The sequence below is a fragment of the Vanellus vanellus genome (assembly GCF_965231255.1).
Source record: "Vanellus vanellus genome assembly, chromosome: 32".
In the NCBI taxonomy this organism is placed as follows: Eukaryota; Metazoa; Chordata; class Aves; order Charadriiformes; family Charadriidae; genus Vanellus; species Vanellus vanellus.
Genome location: NC_138937.1, coordinates 314,151 through 334,247, shown reverse-complemented (window position 1 = coordinate 334,247; position 20,097 = coordinate 314,151). Strand labels below are relative to the sequence as shown.

The 20,097-nt window shown below is 58.2% G+C and overlaps 3 protein-coding genes across 4 annotated transcripts; all 3 read right to left on the bottom strand.

Moving 5' to 3' along the window:
* Positions 1-19,564, bottom strand: LOC309682748 (uncharacterized protein). 2 transcript variants are annotated; one of them, XR_014270153.1, is made up of 2 exons: positions 1,369-2,805; positions 1-652 (listed from the first exon to the last, which is right to left on the bottom strand). XR_014270153.1 is itself a non-coding variant. In XM_082496866.1 (2 exons), the coding sequence occupies exon 2, from the start codon at positions 2,568-2,570 to the stop codon at positions 1,452-1,454; it is 1,119 nt and encodes a 372-aa protein (XP_082352992.1). In that variant the 5' UTR covers positions 2,571-2,611; positions 19,525-19,564; the 3' UTR covers positions 738-1,451. The 2 variants fall into 2 exon arrangements, 1 of the variants encoding a protein (XP_082352992.1); XM_082496866.1 differs by lacking the exon at positions 1-652 and adding an exon at positions 19,525-19,564 and having other exon boundaries at positions 738-2,611.
* On the bottom strand, positions 9,575-15,045 carry LOC309682764 (uncharacterized protein). The gene is made up of 3 exons (XM_082496882.1): positions 14,424-15,045; positions 11,764-11,879; positions 9,575-11,107 (listed from the first exon to the last, which is right to left on the bottom strand). Exons 2-3 carry the CDS (start codon positions 11,852-11,854, stop codon positions 10,365-10,367), a joined length of 834 nt encoding a protein of 277 aa, XP_082353008.1. The 5' UTR covers positions 11,855-11,879; positions 14,424-15,045; the 3' UTR covers positions 9,575-10,364.
* On the bottom strand, positions 17,267-19,583 carry LOC309682780 (uncharacterized protein; the record flags this gene model as incomplete). Its single annotated transcript, XM_082496897.1, has 3 exons — positions 17,267-18,743; positions 19,220-19,335; positions 19,486-19,583. 3 exons carry the CDS (start codon positions 19,581-19,583, stop codon positions 18,004-18,006), a joined length of 954 nt encoding a protein of 317 aa, XP_082353023.1. The 3' UTR covers positions 17,267-18,003.
* Between the last annotated feature and the right edge of the window lie 514 nt (positions 19,584-20,097).

Genomic DNA, 20,097 nt, shown 5'->3' with positions numbered 1-20,097 from the left:
GCTTTTATTTTGGCCACGATTTTCTTTTAATCCATCCCCATCCCTTAAAATGACCCTAAATAGGGTTGAAAACATCAAGAAATTGAATGGATATATCAAGAAACACCCATTTTACCGTGATTTCTTGCTCCTTGGGTGAAGCTCCTGGGTCTCCCCTCCCTCCCTTGCCCTCATCTAGAGTCTAAGGCAAACCACTCCCCCCAAAAAAACCCTTTATATATAAAAACGTATCAGGAAAGAAAAATAATAGCTGGTGGATGCGTTGGGTTCCTCTTGGTGCCACCATCGGGGACCACCATCACATGTAGGTAGGTGTGAGATGCCACCAGAAGGGGGATGGACCCCAATTGGGTGGTCTCCATCTTTGGCCGATGTCTCTTGCGATGCGAGACGTGCGGAGCTGTGCCGAAAGCTCTTGCGGCGCTCGGCACAACCTTAAGGCTTCTCCTCGCGGTGGATCTGCCGATGCCGCGTGAGTTGGACGCTGGAGGTGAAGCTTTTGGGGTGACCCAGGCAAACGTAGGGCTTCTGCTCCAGGTGGGACCGCGGGTGAAGGAGGTTGGAACGACAGTTGAAGCCAACACAGGTTGTAGGGAGTGGGACGAGAGGCGCAGCAGCATCCTCCATGGCCGTCACCTCCATGGGGACAACCCTAAACGGGGACAATCCCAAAAGCCATCACCCCACTTTCCCCCGGGGTTTGTTTTTTGCCTAAAAAAAAAAAGGCATTTCTGGGGAAAAAAAAAAAAAAAAAAAATCAATGGTGGGGAAACCCCCTACTTCGGCACCCAACCGGGGTGGGGAGTGTTGCTGCATCCCAGGGGGGGAAATTTTGGGGGGCGGCAGCCAGAGGTTTCTATCAATTTTCAACCCAAAAGCAAAGAGGGGTTGACCCGTCTCCCCTTTATATAATTTTATCATTTTATTAATAGAAAATAACACCAAAGTGGTATTAAACCACAGGTTATGCACCCTCTCTAATTTTCCAGCCACCAGAGTCGGACACTGACGCCGCGACGGGAAGAGCAGAGACGGATTTTGGGGTCTAAATCTCCCTAAATCAGCATTGAAGAGGAGAAAGGTGGGGGTTTTTTCACCTCAAAATGCCTCAATCCCACCTCGTCGCCCCCTTTCCTTCAGCACAGGGTGAAAAACCCCCTCGCGGAGTGATGCTAAAATGCCCCGGGGGGATATTTTTCACCCCGAAAAAATAGCTGAGGTCCCATCCTGCCACGTCCCTTTTGTCCCTCAAGGAGGGTGTCACCACGATGAAGACTTATTTTGGTAAAACCAAACCGAAAGATGCTTGAAAAATAATAAATATGAAAATATCGGCGGGGAAATGAAGTGGTTCCTGAGCCGACACACCATTTCACGGTCCCTGAGGAGGTGGAGAAGGCATCACCGGTGGCACCGAGCTTCAAAAATGGGGCGATCTTGACCTTCCCCCTTCATTTTCGCGGCTCCCGGAGGTGGGTGCGGTGATGACGGGCGAGGAGGGAGCTCTGGTAAAACCCCTTCCCGCACTGGGCGCAGCTATAGGGTCGCTCCCCCGTATGGATGCGTTGGTGGGTCACCAAACTGTAGCTGCGACTGAAGCTCTTCCCGCAGCTGGGGCAGGCGTAGGGGCGCTCCCCCGTATGGATGCGTTGGTGGGTCACCAGGTTGGAGCTGCGGTTGAATCTCTTCCCGCACTGGGCGCAGCTATAGGGTCGCTCGCCCGTATGGATGCGTTGGTGATCGATGAGGGTCGAGCTGTCCACAAAGCTCTTCCCGCACTGGGGACACTGGTAGGGTCTTTCCCCGGTGTGGACGCGGTGGTGACGCATCAGCGAGAAGCTGTCGTTGAAGCTCTTCCCGCACTGAGGGCACTTATAGAATTTCTCGCCCGTATGGATCCGCCGGTGCCGGGATAACACCCAATTATCGCTAAAACTCTTCCCGCAATCCGGACACTTATAGGGTTTCTCACCCGTATGGATCCGCCGATGACGGATTAAAGCCGAACTCCAGATAAAATCTACCCCGCAGTCGCGGCAGACGTAGGGCACGTCGCCTATATGTGGACCGAGAGAAGAGTTATCTCTAAAACTCGCCCCGCAGTCGGTGTATCTATAGGGACCCTCACCCGGGTGGGTTTTCCGATGGCGGATATAGGTTGAACAGTTGCCAAAACGTTTCCCACAGTCTTCGCAAACGTAGGGTTTTTCCCCCGTATGGATTCTACGATGATTTAGCAGCGTTGAACCGCGGGTGAAATCCTTTCCGCATTCGGGGCACGTATAGGGTTTTTCCCCCGTATGGATCCGCCGATGGGTCAGTAAAGCGTAGCTGCTGCCGAAAGCTTTCCCGCACTCGCAGCATCCATAGGGGCGTCTGGGGGGTGTTGGTACCCCCAAACCCCCCGAGTTGGCTTCTCTTGGGGGGGCTGGATGTGGGGGTCCCCCTGTGCCTCCACAGTGGAATGACGGCGGAGGGGACAGATCTGGAGGGGGGACAGCAGTGTGGGGGTCACCCCTCTTCTCCATGTACTGGTTTTGGGGGGCTGGTGGGTCCCTTCCCGGCTCCATTCGTGTGGGGTGGGGGGAAAGTTGGGGGGATTACATCAAACCTGGGGTGGGAGAAAATTGGGGTGCAAGGTGAAAACCCGTGGAGCTGCCCTTCCCCCCCATCTGCACCCACCTTTAGGGGCTGCCCTGCCACCCCAAAACAGTGTGTGGGGGTCATTAGGTGGTGCTAGGAATCTCAGCCCCCCCACAGGACGAGCTGGGGTCCCCCATAGCAGCCCCCCAACACCAGGATAATTTGGGAGTCCCTCCTCGCAGACCCCCCGGTCCAAACATGATCCCCCCGTACATGCCACCCCACCCCTTCAGTGACCCCTATATCCCTCCAATTGTCCCTCCACATCCCTCCAACGACCTCCCACAGGCCTCCCACCCCTCCAATGACCTTTATATCCATCCAATGCCCCCCAAATCCCCAAAATGCTCCGCCAACATGCCCCCAACCCCCTAACGCCCCCCTACATCCCTCCAATTCCCCCCCCACATCCCTCCAGTGACCCCCCCACATGCCATCCCACCCCTCCAGTGACCCCTATATCCCTCCAATGCTCCCAAACACGGCCCCCACCCCTCCAATGCCCCCCAGATCCCTCCATTGCCCCCCCACATATTTCCAATGACCCCCCCCACACGGCCCCCGCCCCTCCAATGACCCCTATATCCCTCCAATACCCCACCACATCCCTCCAAGGACCACCCCAGGCCCCCTCACCGCACTCCCCCCACCAGATACCCCTATGTCTCCCTCCCCCACGGCCCCGCCCCCACTCCAACACCACCCACCCGCCCCCCATAACCCCCCCAAAGCTCCCCCCACCCCTCTCCCCCTCTCTGCCCCCCCTCCCCCGAGGCGGGGCCGCGGCCTGTGTTTACCTCCCGCTCCGACACACCGCCTCCACCCCCCGGACCCACCGGAAGCGGAAGCGCCCGACAAAACTTCCGCCCGCCCGCCTCCTCTTGCCGTACGCCATGGCGGCCCCCTGCGCCCCGCCGCCGCCTGCCATCTCCACGGCCCGCCCGCTCCCCGACGACCTCAGGGCGGGCGCGGACGTGAATCCCGGGCACCACGAAGCCGCCGCGCTCCGCCTGAACCCGCTCCTCCTCACGGCGGGGCGGGGAAAGGCCGGCGGCGGAGGGGGAGGAGGGCGACGCCATCTTGTTTTACGGCGCCGCCGCCGCGCCTCAAGATGGCGGCCGCCGTCTGGAAGCGCTGTTAAAGCGCCGCGGCCCCGTTTATAACGTTCCTCCCCCTCCCCTCCCCTCCGGGGCAGTCTCGGTCTCTCGGGGGGTTTGGGGGCGCCCCGGGGGGGTGTGGGGCGGCCCGAGGCCCGCGGTGTGCGGGGAGAGGAGGGCGGGGGGGGCTCCAGAGGCCGCCATGGGGCCTATAGGCGCCTATAGACACCTATAGATGCGCGTGGGCGAGTGTGTCCGCGGGTACACACGCGTGTGCGCACAGACCCCCCTCGGGGGGGGCATATAGGGGCCCACATGTCCATTCCCCCCCCTATAGGCACACGGGCGCCTATACGTCCCCACATCTATACGTCCCCGGCCCCGTGGGGCGCCGCTATAGGGGCGTCTGCGCACATGTATGTACACACGTGTAGATGGGGACATATACCCCCCCCCCCCATGGTTACACGCACATACAAACTCCCCCGTACGCGTATATCCATGTATACGTTCGCCCCAGGCAGACGGGTCAGCTCCTCCTTCCCGTTACACTCATCACCACTGATAAACTCATTACAATTAAACACCTCGTTAAGAACATCCCCCCCCACACACGCCCCCCAGTGACCCACCGCTGCAGCAGCCACCAGCGTTGTCCCTTGTCCTGCTCTCGGCGGGGACAGAGTTAATTTTCCTCCTCCCGGTTGCTGCGCGGCAGAGTTGGTATGAGAGGAATGTCCCCAAAGCGTATTGTTGTAGCTGTTGCTAAGCGATGTTTATATTATTGAAGGACTTTTTTTTTTTTCCCCAGCATCCCGCAGCAGCGCAGAGGGAGCAGGGACGGGAGGAGGCGTCCAAAGGGACGTTCCACCCCATGGACGTCCTGCGCTGTGGGTAAACGGGGGGTCCTTTTCCCCATCTTCCCCCCCCAAACTCTCCTGTGGGGACAGCGGGAGAATGGCGGTAGCGGCTGCGGGGACCTTCCTGCGGGCGGGGGTCGAACCCCACCACCCCTCGGGGGTTGTCCCCACGGAGGTGACGGCCATGGAGGATGCTGATGCGTCTCTCGTCCCGCTCCCCACAGCCGGCGGGGGGGACACCGTGGAGAGGAACGGGGACAGCGCGGTGCCACCGGGTGAGAGTCCGCGGGGGTGGGGACACGGCGGGGGGTGGCTGGGAAGTGGCTTTGGTGGGGACAGGGGTGTGGGGACACCTGGGGGTGGTGGTGCTGTGTCCCTAAGTAGGGTCTTGTGCTGTGTCATGTCCCCACACCTTCTGCCACTGTGTCCCCAAACCTTCCACCACTGCGGCTCCACCCCTCCTCCCACCACGTCCCCAAACCTTCTCCTTCCCCGTTGATGTCCCTTCTCCCACCACATCCCATTGCTTCTGCCAGAGTGTCCCCGTCCCTTCTCCCACCACGTCCCCGTCCCTTCTCCCACCACGGCCCCATCCCTTCTGCCACCTCATCCCTTCTCCCACCACATCCCATTGCTTCTGCCACAGTGTCCCCATCCCTCCTCCCACCACATCCCCATCCCTTCTCCTACTACGTTCCCACCATGTCCCCATCCCTCCTCCCACCACTTCCCCGTCCCTTCTCCCACCACCTCCCCGTCCCTTCTGCCACCTCATCCCTGTCACTTCTGCCACCTCATCCCTTCTCCCACCACATCCCATTGCTTCTGCCACAGTGTCCCCATCCCTCCTCCCACCACCTCCCCAAACCTTCTCCCACCACCTCCCCATCCCTTCCCAAGGTGCCTCCTGACTTGGAGCCTTGATCCTCTGCTGGGACCATCTGGCTCTTGGCTGACCCTTTCCCTCAGCCACAACTCCGGCGCTTCCCCGGCCCCACTCCACGTTGACCCTCTCCTGGGGACCTTCTCTCTCCCCAACAGATTTGGGGTCACTCAAGGAGGAGGAGAAACGGCAGCAGGATGCTCCTGAGCAAGTGGATGCACCGGTGGACGCCCCAACCTCCAGCCAGCAGCCGTCCCCGAGGTCCCATCCCGGGGGATCCCCACTCCCAGGGCAGAAGGGGAGGGATGAGGCACCCAACACCTGCCGGGAATGCGGGAAGAGCTTCCGTCAACGCTCAGCGTTGGTGAACCACCATCGCATACACACGGGCGAACGCCCCTTCAGCTGTCAGGACTGCGGCCGCCGCTTCAACCGGCGCTCCAACCTCACCACCCACCGCCGCATCCACACCGGTGAGACGCCCTTCCAGTGTCCCGACTGCGGGAAGAGCTACCACGACAGCTCCAACCTCCGACGCCATCAGAAGACGCACACGGACGAGCGACCTTACCGGTGCGAGGAGTGCGGGAAGAGCTTCAAGAACAGATCGACGTTGACCATCCATCACCGCGTGCATTCGGGGGAGAAGCCCTACAAGTGCTCCGAGTGCCACAAGAGCTTCAAGATAAGCGCGGAGCTGATGCGACACGGGCGAGTCCACAGCAGCGAGAGGCCCTTCGAGTGCTCCGAGTGCCACAAGAGCTTCAAGACCAGCCCGGAGCTGGTGCAGCACTGGCGGAGCCACACGGGCGAGAGGCCCTATGAGTGCTCCCAGTGCCACAAGAGCTTCAAGACCACCTCGGCACTGGTGCAGCATCGCCGGACCCACACCGACGACTGACCTTAGAATTGTTCCCAATGCGGGCGGTGTTTCGGCGACATCTCCCTACAAGTTCGGCACCAACGGACACGCACCCTCGAGGACAAGATCCCCTCCCAACCCATGGGAAGAGCATTCCCAACCATCCCAGGCTTGCCCAGCACCGATGGGCATTCACCCATGAGAGTTTCCCGCTGCCCCAACTGCGGCGGAGGCTTCAACCATCACTCCGACCTCCTGATCCTGGAGCAGAAACCCCACATTCGCCCGGGTTGCCCCAAAAGGTTCACCTCCAGTACCCAACTCATGCGGCATCGGCAGATCCATCACGAGGAGAAGCCGTAGGGTTGCGCCGAGCGCGGCAAGAGCTTTCGGCACATCTCTGGTGTCATCTGATGTTGTGAAAGACACTGGTCGAAGATGGAGACCACCCAACGGGGGACCATTCCCCCTCCTGGTGGCATCTCAGACCTAACTCCACATGATGGTGGTCCCTGGTGGTGGCACCGAGGAGAAACCGACCCATCCACCCACATCCACCAGCTATTGATTTTCTTTCCTGATATATTTGTATGTAGAAAGGTTTTTTGGGGGGGAGTGGTTTGAAAAAAAGCCATCTCCATCCTCTGCTTTTTTTTTTGCCTCTACTCTAGATGAGGGGAAGGGAGGGAAGGGAGACCCAGGAGCTTCACCCAAGAAACAAGAAATCATGGTAAAAAGGGTTTTTTCTCAACGGGTCAATTCCATTTTTTTGATATTTTCAACACTATTTAGGATCTTCTTGATGGAAAGGGCTGGATCAAAAGAAATTCGGAGCCAAAATAAAAGCATTTGTGTGTTGGCATCATGTGAGTGCCTCTGTGGTGGTGACGACGTGGGGGGGCTGTGTGGGTGGAAGAGCCTTTTTTTGGAGGAGAAAGCTTAAAATATTCTCCCAATTTTGGGTGGTTGGGAGCATCTTCTGCGCCCGGAGGATGTGAGACCCCCCAGGAAGTGGCTGCAGGGGTGGTGGGATTGGGATGGAGACCCTGGAGCTAGGATGGGGCTCTCCATCCCTCTCCGTTTCCCTTGCACAAGGATGAGGGTTCAAACCAAACCACGGTTGAGGTTTCTTTGGCACTGATGGTTGTGTCATAGGGGTTCAGAATCCTTCCAAAATGTGGACACCTGGAGCCCGTGTGTCCTTCTCACCCTCCGCCCATCCGTGTTGTCATCCCACCGGTCCCATCCTTTTCACCAGTGGGAAAACTCAACCCTTGAGAAGACCCAGAGGGTCTTCGAAATTTCGGTCTGTGCCCAAATCCATCCACTGTGTGGCTGTGGGAGAAGCCCGTGGTCCGTGTGGTCTTGCTTGATGCCACCAGAAGAAAGCATTGGATTGAGCAGATGTGATGTTTGGGGGTCTAAAGCCCACGAATCCCCTCTTTGTCATGAACATCTGCAGTTGGCCTGTGACCCACAGCGGAGCCCACCTCAGCCAATGGATGTTGGAAGAACGGGCTGGGCGGGGAATGGCTGGAGAGCAGCTCTGAGGAGAAGGACGTGTTGGTGGAGGAGAAGCTCACCGTGAGCCGGCAATGTGCGCTGGCAGCCCAGAAAGCCCCCGGCAGCGTGGCCAGCAGGGCGAGGGGGAAGGATTGTGCCCCTCTGCTGCGCTCTGCTCTGGGGAGACCCCCCCGCAGTGCTGCCTCCAGCTCGGGGGGGTCCCCACAGCAGAAGGACACGGAGCTATCGGAGAAGGGCCAGAGGAGGCCCCGGAGATGCTGGGAGGGCTGGAGCCCCTCTGCTGGGAGGACAGGCTGGGAGAGGTGGGGGGGTCAGCCTGGAGAAGAGAAGGCTCCGGGAAGACCTCAGAGCCCCTTCCAGTGCCTAAAGGGGCTCCAGGAGAGCTGGGGAGGGACTCTGGGTCAGGGAGGGGAGCGATGGGACGAGGGGGAAGGGTTTGACATTGAAAGAGGGGAGATTGACGTGAGATATCAGGAAGAAATTGTTGACTGTGCGGGCGGTGAGCCCCTGGCGCAGGGTGCCCCGAGAAGCTGTGGCTGCCCCATCCCTGGAGGGGTTCAAGGCCAAGTTGGAAGGGGTTGGAGCAACCTGGGCTGGGGGGAGGTGTCGGAAATGGAAGGGGTTGGAACTAGATGGTCTTCAAGGTCCCTTCCAACCCAAACCACTCTGTGATTCCAATTCCATGCCTACTGGGAAATCAACGGGCAGGACACCAGCAACATCTTGTGTCCCTAAAACCCTCAAAATACAGTCCATAAACCCTTCCAAAATGCCAAGATACACCCATGACGTGGGGCCAGGCTGCATTGGGAGACCCTCACAACCCCTGGGAGACCCCCACAACCCCTGGAGGACCCCAACAACCCCTGGGAGACCCTCACAACCCCTGGAAGACCCCAACAACCCCTGGAGGACCCCAACAACCCCTGGGAGACCCTCACAACCCCTGGAAGACCCCAACAACCCCTGGAGGACCCCAACAACCCCTGGGAGACCCCCCACACCCCTCGGAGTGCAGAGCGGGGAGGTCCCAGTTGATTCGAGTGCCACCACACAGCACGTACAGGACAACTGGGTGACCGGGCCCAGCCAACATGGGATTATGAGGGGCAGGTCCCGCTTGACTAACCCCATCTCCTTCTCCACCGAGGTGACCCACTTAGCGGATGAGGGAAAAGCTCTGGGTGTTGTCTACCTGGAGTTTAGTGAAGCCCTTCATGGAATCATAGAATGCTTTGGGTCGGAAGGGACTTCAAGTTGATCCAGTTCCAACCATCTGTGGAAGGATGGCTCCACAGAGGGACCTGGAGAGGGTGGAGGGATGGGCCGAGGCCAACGGTGGGAAATTTGGGAGTTGCCTTTCTCTTCCCTCTCCCCACATTTGGCTTCTCCCTCCCCGAGGAGGAGCTGGAGAACCTCAACTACCCAATGAGGAGATCAACCAGATGGAGTGTGGAAGTGAGCTACTCCAGTCCCTTACTGGTCTCCCAACTGGGAGGGCTCCAGGGTCTCCACCCCAGTAGCTACTTCCTGGGGGGACTCCCACCCTTCAGGCACAGAAGATGCTCCCGACCACTGAAAATTGGGGAAATTTTTCAGATTTCCTCTCCAAAAAACACTCTTCCACCCACACAACCCCCACTGTGTCACCACCACAGAGACACTTACATGATGCCAACAGGCAAATGCTTTTATTTTGTCCACTATTTTCTAACAACCTATCCCCATCCCCCCAAAAAGACCCTAAATAAGGGTTGAAAACGTCAAGAAATTGAATAGAGATATCAGGAAACACCCATTTCACCATGATTTCTTGTCTCTTGGGTGAAGGTCCTGGGTCTCCCCTCCCTCCCTTCCCCTCATTTAGAGTCTAAGGCAAAAAATGCACAGGATGGGGGTGGCTTTTTTTAAAAACATCCCCCCCAAAAGCCATTTTTTATATAAAAACATATTGGGAAAGAAAACCAATAGCTGGTGGATGTGGGTGGATGGGTTGGTTTCTCCTCGGTGCCACCACCAGGGACCACCGTCACGTGTAGATAGGTCTGAGATGCCACCAGGAGGGGGATGGTCCATCTTCGGTGGTCTCCATCTTCGGCCGGTGTCTTTTGCGATGCGAGACGTGACCGGAGCTGTGCCGAAAGCTCTTGCGGCGCTCGGCGCAACCCTACGGCTTCTCCTCGTGATGGATCTGCCGATGCCGCATGAGTTGTGTGCTGGAGGTGAAGCTTTTGGGGTGACCCAGGCGAATGTAGGATTTCTGCTGTGGGATCAGGAGGTCGGAGCGATGGTTGAAGCCTCCGCCGCGGTCGGGGCAACGGGAATCTTTCTCATGGGTGTGAGTGCACCGGTGGTTGGTGAGCGCGGTACCATTGGAAACGATCTTCCCATGGGTTGGGAGGGGATGGTTGCGCTTGACGGCATTTGTCCGTTGATGCCACCCTTCTTGTGGAGTTGTTGCCGCAACGTTGCCCACATTGGGAGCAACCGTAGGGTTACACGCTGGTGTGAGTCCGCCAGTGCCGCACCAGCTCCGGGTTGCTCTTGAACCTCTTGTGGCACTGGGAGCACTCGTAGGGCCTCTCGGTGCTGTGGACCCGCCTGTGCCCCACCAGTCCCAGGTTGCTTGTGAAGCTCTTGTGGCACTCGGAGCACTTGTAGGGCTTCTCGCCAGTGTGGGTCCGCCAATGCCTCACCACCCCCGAGCTGTTTGTGAAGCTCTTGTGGCACTCGGGGCACTTGTAGGGCTTCTCCCCCGAATGCACGCGGTGATGGATGGTCAACGTTGATCTGTGGCGGAAGTTCTTCCCGCATTCCTCGCACCGGTAAGGTCGTTCGTCCGTGTGCGTCTTCCGATGTTGGCGGAGGGTGGAGCTGTCGTGGTAGCTCTTCCCGCAGTCGGGACACCGGAAGGGCGTCTCACCGGTGTGGATGCGGCGGTGGGTGGTGAGGTTGAAGCGCCGGTTGAAGCGGCGGCCGCAGTCCTGACAGCTGAAGGGGCGTTCGCCCGTGTGTATGCGATGGTGGTTCACCAACGCCGAGCGGCAACTGAAGCTCTTCCCACATTCCCGGCAGGTGTTGGGTGCCTCATCCCTCCCCTTCTGCCCTGGGAGTGGGGATCCCCCGGGATGGGACCTCGGGGACGGCTGCTGGCTGGAGGTTGGGGTGTCCACCGGTGCATCCACTTGCTCAGGGGCATCCTGCTGCCGTTTCTCCTCCTCTTTGAGTGACCCCAAATCTGTTGGGGAGAGAGAAGATCCCCAGGAGACCTCTCCAGTTGGGAGAGCGTTGACGTGGAGCCGGGATGGGGAACCGTAGGGGTTGTGGCTGAGGGAAAGGGTCAGCCAAGAGCCAGATGGTCCCAGCAGAGGATCAAGGCTCCAAGTGAGGAGGCACCTTGGGAAGGGATGGGGACATGGTGGGAGGAGGGATGGGGAGGTGGTGGGATGTGGGATGGGGAGGTGGTGGGATGTGGGATGGGGAGGTGGTGGGAGGAGGGATGGGGAGGTGGTGGGAGGAGGGATGGGGAGGTGGTGGGAGGAGGGATGGGGAGGTGGCAGAAGGGAGGGATGGGGATTTGGTGGAAGGAGGGATAAGAACGTGGTGGAAGGAGGGATGGGGACATGGTGGGAGAAGGTTTGGGGACACTATGGCAGAAGGGATGGGATGTGGTGGGAGAAGGCATGGGGACATGGTGGCAAGAGGGATGCAGTTATGGTAGGAGAAGGGATGGGGACGTGGTGGCAGAAGGTTTGGGGCAATGACATGGCACGAGACCCTACTTAGGGACAAAGCACCACCACCACCATGTGGCCCCAGACCCTTGTCCCCACCAATCCACTTCCCATCCACCATCCAACCCCCCAGTATGTCCCCACCCCCGCGGACTCTCACCCGGTGGCACCGCGCTGTCCCCGTTCCTCTCCACGGTGTCCCCCCCGCCGGCTGTGGGGAGCGGGACGAGAGGCGCAGCAGCATCCTCCATGGCCGTCACCTCCGTGGGGACAACCCTAAAAGGGGACAACCCCAAAAAAAACATCACCCCACTTTCCTCCGGCGTTTGCGTTTTAGCATTTCCCCTAAAATAAAAGAGATTTCGGGGGGGAAAAAATCGCTGGGGGGGGGTGAAGAGGGTCCTGGGGGGTGTTGCCCCACGGAGGGGCATCGGTGGGACGCAGGAGCCGGGGATGGGCATCCCCCCAGTGCCGGGGGGGGGTCCTGGTTCTGGTTGGGATGGAGTTAATATTCTCCCTGGTGGTTGGTGTGGTGGTGGGTCGCTGGGGGGGGGGGGGGGGGGGGATGTTCTTAACGAGGGGTTTAATTGTAATTAGTTTATAACCGGTGAGAAGTGTAACGGGACGCGGGAGCTGACCCGCGCTCAGGAGTGTCGCGGTTTAACCCCGGGCGGCAATTCGGACCTCGCAGCCGCTCACTGTCGTCCCCCCCACCCCCCCGCCTCAGTGGGACGGGGAGAAGAGGGAGAAAAAAGTGGGGGGAAAAAAAAAAAAATCAAAAAAAAAAAATCAGTGGGTTGAGATAAAGAGAGTTTAGTAAAACCGGAAGAGAAAATTAACACAATTATAACGGGAAAAGAATAGACAAAGGAAAACGGGCCAAATCGCTCTCACCACCCGCCGGCCCCAGCAGCGATCGCGGATTCCCAGTCCCCCCCCTCCCCCCCCCCCCCGCTGTGTATCCCATGACGTCTCTCCGATCTGGAATATTCCATTGGCCCTTCTATTGTTAGGTCTATGCTCCTTCTCAGCTTCTAGAGGAAGCCGGGAGGGGGGAAGGCGAAAAAAAAAAAAAAAAAAATTAAAAAAAAAAAAGTCCTTGGATAATGTAAACATCGCCTAGCAACAGCGGACAACAATATGCATTATTGACATTCCTCTCATACCCAGTCTGAACCACAGCCACCAGTGGAAAGAAAATTAACTCCATCCTCACCGGGACACTGGTACACCATGTGTTGAAGCTGGGGGGTGGGGGGGGTGGGGGGGGCGGATGTTCTTAACGAGGTGTTTAATTGTAACGAGTTTATAAATAGTGATACGTTTAACGGGAAGCGGGAGTTGACCCGCGCTCAGGAGTGTCGCGGTTTAGCCATTTCCTCTCCTCTCCCCCCGCCCCCCCCCAGCAGAATAAGGAAAAAAAGGGAGAAATTGGGGGGAAAAAAAAAAAAAATCATAGGTTGAGATAGAGAGACTTTCATAGAAGAGGAACGGGAGAGAAAATAAGGAGAACGGTGAAAGAATATATAAAATGAGTGACGCAATGCAATTACTCACCCCCCCGGTGAGGGATCGCCCTGCCTGTCCCCAGCAGCGATCCCGGATCCTTGTCCTACCCCCCCCCCCCCACTGCCACCCCCCCTTTTATCCACTCCGCAGGACATCCACGGGATGGAAGATCCCTTTTGGCCGCCTTGTCCTGTCCCTGCTCCCTCTCGGCTGCTCCGGGGAAGCTGAGAACGTCCTTGACTTAATATAAACATCGCTTAGCAACAACTAAAACAATATGCCTTATCTGCAGGTTTTTTTTTCTCCTGCTAAACCCAAAACGCAGCAGCTACTCGGAAGAAAATTAACTCTATTCCACCCCAAATCAGGACAAGGAGACATAGGAACATGCTGGTTCCTCCCTCAGTGCAGCCCACCCCCCGCTCCATCCCTCTAATGCCCCCACCCAAATGCCCTCCACCAGTCCACTGCCCCATGGGAGCCTGGAGGGGGGTGATCCCACAGCGGGGGGACCCCCGGGAGCCTGGAGAGGGAGTAGCCTGGAGAGGGGGCACCCCCAGAACCCCTAAGTGGGATGAGTCTGGAGAGAGGTGACCCCTGGGACCCCCAAGAGGGGACACCCCCAGGAGCCCAGAGCAGGGTGGGTCCAGAGCTGGGGGACCCCCGGGACCCCCAGGAGCCCGGAGCGGGGTGAGTCCAGAGCTGGGGGACCTCTAAGACCCCCGAGAACCCGGAGAGGGGGCACCCCTGGGACATCCCGGAGCCCGGAGCAGAGTGAGCCCGAAGCTGGGACCCCCCGGACCCCTGAGAGAGGCAATCCCAGAGCTGAGGGACCCCCAACACCCCCAGGAGCCTGGAGAGCGTGGACCCCCAGGACCCCAGAGCAGGGATCACCCCACAGCCAGGGGACCCCTGGCCCCGGTACCCCACAACCCCCCCAAGAAGCTCCAGGGCACTTGGGGTGGGCAGGAGCATCACCTCCCCATCTGGGTTCTGCCCCCTCCAGGTAACAGGGAAGTGGGGTCCCCACTGCTCCGTTCATCCCCAGTCCTATGGGAGCCCTTTTTTTGGGGGGGTGGGGGGGGGTGGGGTGCATGTGTCTGTACTCCCTGCCTCAGTTTCCCCACTGCGCAATGGCCTGGGGAGGGGGGGAAGGCTGGTTGTAGACCCCCACACACCCCTTGGGGTCCAACCAGCTGATCCATCACACTCCCATTTCTTTCCGAACCACAGCTGGATGCTGTCTCGGGTGGTTTTTGGGCTAAGAGCAAGGGATTTTGGGGCTGAGCCACAACCGGTGACATCGCTGACCTTGTCCTTCTCCTTGTCCAGCCTGTGCGGCCCTCCTGGGTTGTGTCTTCTTCGCGTTAAGACTTCACACTTGTCCTTCTTGAACTTCATAAGGTTCTTGGTAGCTCACTCTTCCAGCCCACCCAGGTCTTCCTGCAGGATGGCTCTGTCCACCTCCCCACTTGGTGTCATCAGCAAACCTCATCGGGGTACGCTTGATCCCATCACCCAGGTCACTTACGGAGACAGCGTTGGGCCCCATATCGATCCCTGGGGAACCCCCGCTTGTGACAGGTCACCAGTTTGAGAAGGAGCCATTGACCACCACCCTCGGGGTGAGGCCGCTCAACCAGTTGCCCCACCACAACCCCACAGACTACGTGTCTGGACCGTAACGCACCAATTTCTCTGGGAGGAGGCTGTGGGGAACGACGTAGGAAGAAATCCAGGTAGACAATGTCCACCGCTCGCCCCACATTGACCCAGCAGGTTACTTTGTCATCGAAGGTGATGGGGTTTGTTGACCGTGATTTGCCCTTGGTGAAGCTGTGCTGGTTTTTCCCAATCCCGTAGTCCATCTGACTTGTGATCACCCCCAGGAGGATTCATTCCATGACTTTCCCAGGGACTGGTATAAGACCGACGGGCCCATAATTTCCTGGATCCTCCTTGAAGCCCTTCTTGTGGATGGGGGTGACGTGGGTTGGAACGAGACTATCTTTAAGGTTTCCAACCTGAACCATTCTATGATTCTTCGGGTCTTCTGGGACCTCCCCGCATCTCCACGCCCTCTCAAAGATGACAGAGAGCGGCCTCGCAACGACGTCAGCCAGCTCGCTGAACACCCGCGGGTGGAGAACATCAGGGCCCATCGATTTGTAGGGGTCGAGCTCCTCTAATAATTCCCATTCCAACTCCTCCTTCGCTGCCGGTGGGTCTGGCTTTGTGTCAACCTGGATTGTCATCTCCAGGACCTGGGGCACAGCGGCGCCGGTGAAGACGGAGGTGAAGAAAGCATTGAGAACCTCTGCCTCATCAGCATCGTTGGCGGCTAATTCACCTCTCCTCTTTGACAGCCGGCCAATATTTTCTTTCTCTTTCTGCTTGATGGACATTTTCTTGTCATTTTTGACATCTCCGCCCAATTTCAACTCGAGCAGAGCTTTGGTTTGTTCACCTGCATCTCTGCCCGCCCTGGCAATGCCCCTGTAGGTCTCAAGGGGTGTTTGTCCGCTCTTCCATCTCCAATACGCTTCGGTTTTGAGCAGACTCAGAAGGTTGTGGTTAAGCCAAGGGGGTCTCTTGCTCCGCCTACTTCCCCAACCTTTAAAGAGGATGAAGTGGTTTGGAGCGGTCTTCTCCCAGCACTCGTTAACTCCTCTGTCCTCCATGGAAGATTCCCACAGAATCCCTCCAAACGGAGTTCGTTAAAGTCACCCATAAGAACCAGATTCTGTTGACCTGAACTTTGCTTAAGTGACCCAAATATTGTTTTGTTGGTCTTATTGTCTTGGTTCGGAGGTCGGTATCAGGTGCCTACCATGAGATCCCCCTTGGAGATGACCCCTCTGATCTTGACTTCAACCGCAGCTCCAACACGATGACCCACCATCCCATCCACATGAGGGAGAAGCCCTACGAGTGTCTTGAGTGTGGTCAGAGCTTCACCGTGAGTTCTACCTCAATTAAACACCAAAGAACCCACCAGGAAGAGAAGCACTATGAGTGCCCCAACTGCGGGAAGAGCTTTATCCGCTGTTTGAACTTTGTAACCCATCGGAGGAGCAACGTTGGGTAGACGCCTGGGGATCAACGTTGGGTAGAGACATGGCTGGTGGTTCCCACGTCATCCTGATTCCCCATAGGGACCTGGATGAATGCGGGTAGGAACGTCCATTTGCTGAGGTGGGCTCAGCTGTGGAACGCAAACCAACGGCAGAAGTTCATTAAGAAGAGCAGACTCGTGGGTTTTAGACCTCAAAAATCACATCTGCTCAGTCCAATACTTTCCTCTGGTGGCATCAAGCAACACGACATGGACCGAGGGCTTCTCCCACAAGCAAATGGTGGACAGATTTGGGCACAGACAGAGATTTTGAAGACACTGCATGGGACTGTACTTCTAAAAAAAAGAAAAGGGGTGAAAATGGTCCCACGACCCTGTTGGGACCCACAAGGCCAAGTTCTTCCTCACTTACTGCTCATTTTTCTTCACGTTATTCGGTGGCACGGTGCAACCTCTGTCCTGCCCATCTACGGTTCATCTTCGGATGAATAAACTCGAGTTGTCCAAAGGGCTTCAGAAGAGGCTCTGGAAACATCTTAGCGATGCAGATGGGCACAGCCCAACTCCATGTCCTTCTCTTGCTCCTTTTGTTCTGCCAAAAATAAACAAGAACTCAGCTGCAAGAAACTTTTTCTCCACTCACCTGCTCGGTTTGGCCTCATTGAACCCCAAACACCTCGTTTTCATGCAGGCTGGGGCTTGGCCATCTCTAGGGTTGAGTTTTGGCACCAGGGCTGCAAGGATGGGAGTGGTGGGACAACACGGGTGGGTGGAGGGTGAGGAGGACACGTGGGCTAGCAGTGTTCACAGTTTGGAAGGAGGCTGCACCCCTACAACAACCATCTGCGTGAAATACATCTAATCCACGGTTTGGTTTGAACCCTCATCCTTGTCCAAGGGAAATGGAGAGGGATGGAGAGTCTGATTCCAGCTCCACAGTCTCCATCCCAGCTCCCACCCTCCAGGCGCAGAAAATGCTCCCAGAACCCCCAAATATTTTTCAGTTTTCCCCTCCAAAAAAGACTCTTCCACCCACACAGTCCCCCGCTTCATCGCCACAGAGACGCTCACATGATGACAACACTCAAATGCTTTTATTTTGGCTGTAATTTTCTTTCAGTCCAGCCCCTTTCCTCAAAAAAACCCTAAATAGGGTTGAAAACATCAAGAAACAGAATTGAGACATCGAGAAACATCCCGTTTTACAGTGATTTCTTGTTTCTTGGGTGAAGCTCACGGCTCTCCCTTCGCTTCTCCACATCTAGAAACTAAGGCAAAAGAACAGAGAACGGGGGTGGCTTTTTATAAAAACACCCCCCAAAACCATCTTTGTATATATAAAAAAACATATAGTGAAATAACACCAATAGCTGGTGGATGTGGGTGGGTGGGTCGGTTTCTCCTCGGTGCCACCACCAGGGACCCACCATCATGTGGAGTTAGGCCTGAGATGCCACCAGGAGGGGGAATGGTCCCCCGTTGGGTGGTCTCCATCTTCGACCAGTGTCTTTCACAACATCAGATGACACCAGAGATGTGCCGAAAGCTCTTGCCGCACTCGGCGTAACCCTACGGCTTCTCCTCGTGATGGATCTGCTGATGCCGCATGAGTTGTGTGCTGGAGGTGAAGCTTTTGGGGCAACCCGGGCGAATGTGGGGTTTCTGCTCCGGGATCAGGAGGTCGGAGCGATGGTTGAAGCCTCTGCCGCAGTCGGGGCAGTGGGAATCTTTCTCATCACTGCGCATCCATCAGTGCTTTGCGAGCCTGGGATGGTTGGGAACGCTCTTCCCATGGGTTGGGTGGGGATGCCTGCGTTAAACAACGTGCGTCTGCTGATGCTTAATCAGCGTGGAGTTGTTGCGGAAACACCGCCCGCACTGGGAGCAGTCGTAGGGTCTCTCGCCAGTGTGGGTCCGCCAGTGCTGCACCAACCCCGAGCTGTACGTGAAGCTCTTGGGACACTCGGAGCACTTGTAGGGTCTCTCACCGGTGTGGCTTTGAAAATGCTGCATCAGCTCCGGTCGGCTCTTGAAGCTTTTGTCACACTCGGAGCACTTGTAGGGCCTCTCCCCCGAATGCACGCGGTGATGGATGGTCAACGTCGATCTCTGCCTGAAGCCCTTCCCGCACTCCTCGCACCGGTAAGGTCGTTCGTCCGTGTGCGCCTTCTGATGTTGGCGGAGGGTGGAGCTGTCGTGGTAGCTCTTCCCGCAGTCGGGACACCGGAACGGTTTCTCACCAGTGTGGATGCGTTGGTGGGCGGTCAGGAGGGAGGGACGGTTGAAGTGGCGGCCGCAGTCCTGGCAGGTGAAGTCTCGTTTCCCCGTGTGTATGCGATGGTGGTTCACCAATGCCGAGCGGCAACTGAAGCTCTTCCCGCATTCCCGGCAGGTGTTGGGTGCCTCATCCCTCCCCTTGTCCCCTGGGAGTGGGGATCCCCCGGGATGGGACCTCGGGGACGGCTGCTGGCTGGAGGTTGGGGATTCCACTGCTGTAGCCATTTGCTCAGGGGCATCCTGCTGCCGTTTCTCCTCCCCCTCGACTGACCCCAAATCTGTTGGGGAAAGGGAACACCCCCAGGAGCCGGAGAGGGTTAACACGGAGCTGGGATGGGGAACTGTAGGAATTGTGGCTGAGGGAAAGGGTCAGCCAAGAGCCAGATGGTCCCAGCAGAGGATCAAGGCTCCAAGTGAGAAGGGATGTGGAGAAGGGATGGGGACGTGGTGGGATGAGGAATGGGGACGTGATGGGAGAAAATATGGGGACCTGGTGGGAGAGAGTTTGGGGCACTGTGGCAGAAGGGATGGGACATGGTGGGATGAGGGACGGGGACGTGGTGGGATGAGGGATGTTGTCGCGGTGGCAGAAGGGACTGGGACGCGGTGGCAGAAGGGACTGGGGATATGACACGGCACAAGACCCTAATTAGGGACAAAATACCACCACCATCACATCTCCCCACACCCCTGTCCCCACCAAAGCCACTTCCCAGCCACCCCCCGCCGTGTCCCCACCCCCGCGGACTCTCACCCGGTGGCACCGCGTTGTCCCCGTTCCTCTCCACGGTGTCCCCCCCGCCGGCTGTGGGGAGCGGGACGAGAGGCGCAGCAGCATCCTCCATGGCCGTCACCTCCGTGGGGACAACCCTAAAAGGGGACAACCCCAAAAAAGCCATCACCCCACTTTCCCCCCGGGGGGGGGGGGGGGCGGGGAGTTCAGGGGGTCCCCCCAAAGCTCCAACCACCCTCTCCCCCTCTCTGCGCCCCCTCCGAGGCGGGACCGCGTCCTGTGTTTACCTCCCGCTCCGACACACCGCCTCCACCCCCCGGACCCACCGGAAGCGGAAGCGCCACACACAACTTCCGCCCGCCCGCCTCCTCTTGCCGTACGCCATGGCGGCCCCCGGCGCCCCGCTGCCGCCCGCTGTTTTCACGGCCATCCCGCTCCTCGACGGCCTCACAGCGGGCGCAGAGGTGAGTCCCGGGCACCAAGAAGCCGCCGCGCTCCGCCTGAACCCGCTCCTCCTCACGGCGAGGCGGAAAAAGGGCTGCGACGGGGGAGGAGGGCGCCGCCATCTTCTTTTACGACGGCGCCGCCGCGCCTCAAGATGGCGGCCGCCGCCTGGAAGCGCCGTTAAAGCGCCGCGGCCCCGTTTATAACGTTTCCCCGCCGGGGCAGTTTCGGTCTGTTTGCGCCCCCCGCCGCAGGTACCGGCGTGGGGGGCCGGGGGGGGTTCCCTATTTTAACTCAACGACCCCCACAATGGGTGCGAAGTCCCCAAGTTAAGGGGGGGTTGCACTGGGTGCGGGGGCACACTCCTATTTCGGGGGTGGGGGGCTGCGATGAGGGACCCCAAATGATCCTGGGGGGGGGTGAGGCCCCCCCTGAACCCCTCCAATGACTTCCAG

Excerpts from the sequence above, each read along its gene's own strand:
- LOC309682748 (XM_082496866.1), bottom strand. The coding sequence starts at position 2,570 with ATGGAGCCGGGAAGGGACCCACCAGCCCCCCAAAACCAGTACATGGAG.
- LOC309682764 (XM_082496882.1), bottom strand. The coding sequence starts at position 11,854 with ATGGAGGATGCTGCTGCGCCTCTCGTCCCGCTCCCCACAGCCGGCGGG. Across the intron at positions 11,108-11,763 it reads GGACAGCGCGGTGCCACCGG|ATTTGGGGTCACTCAAAGAG; the intron begins GTGAGAGTCCGC and ends TCTCCCCAACAG.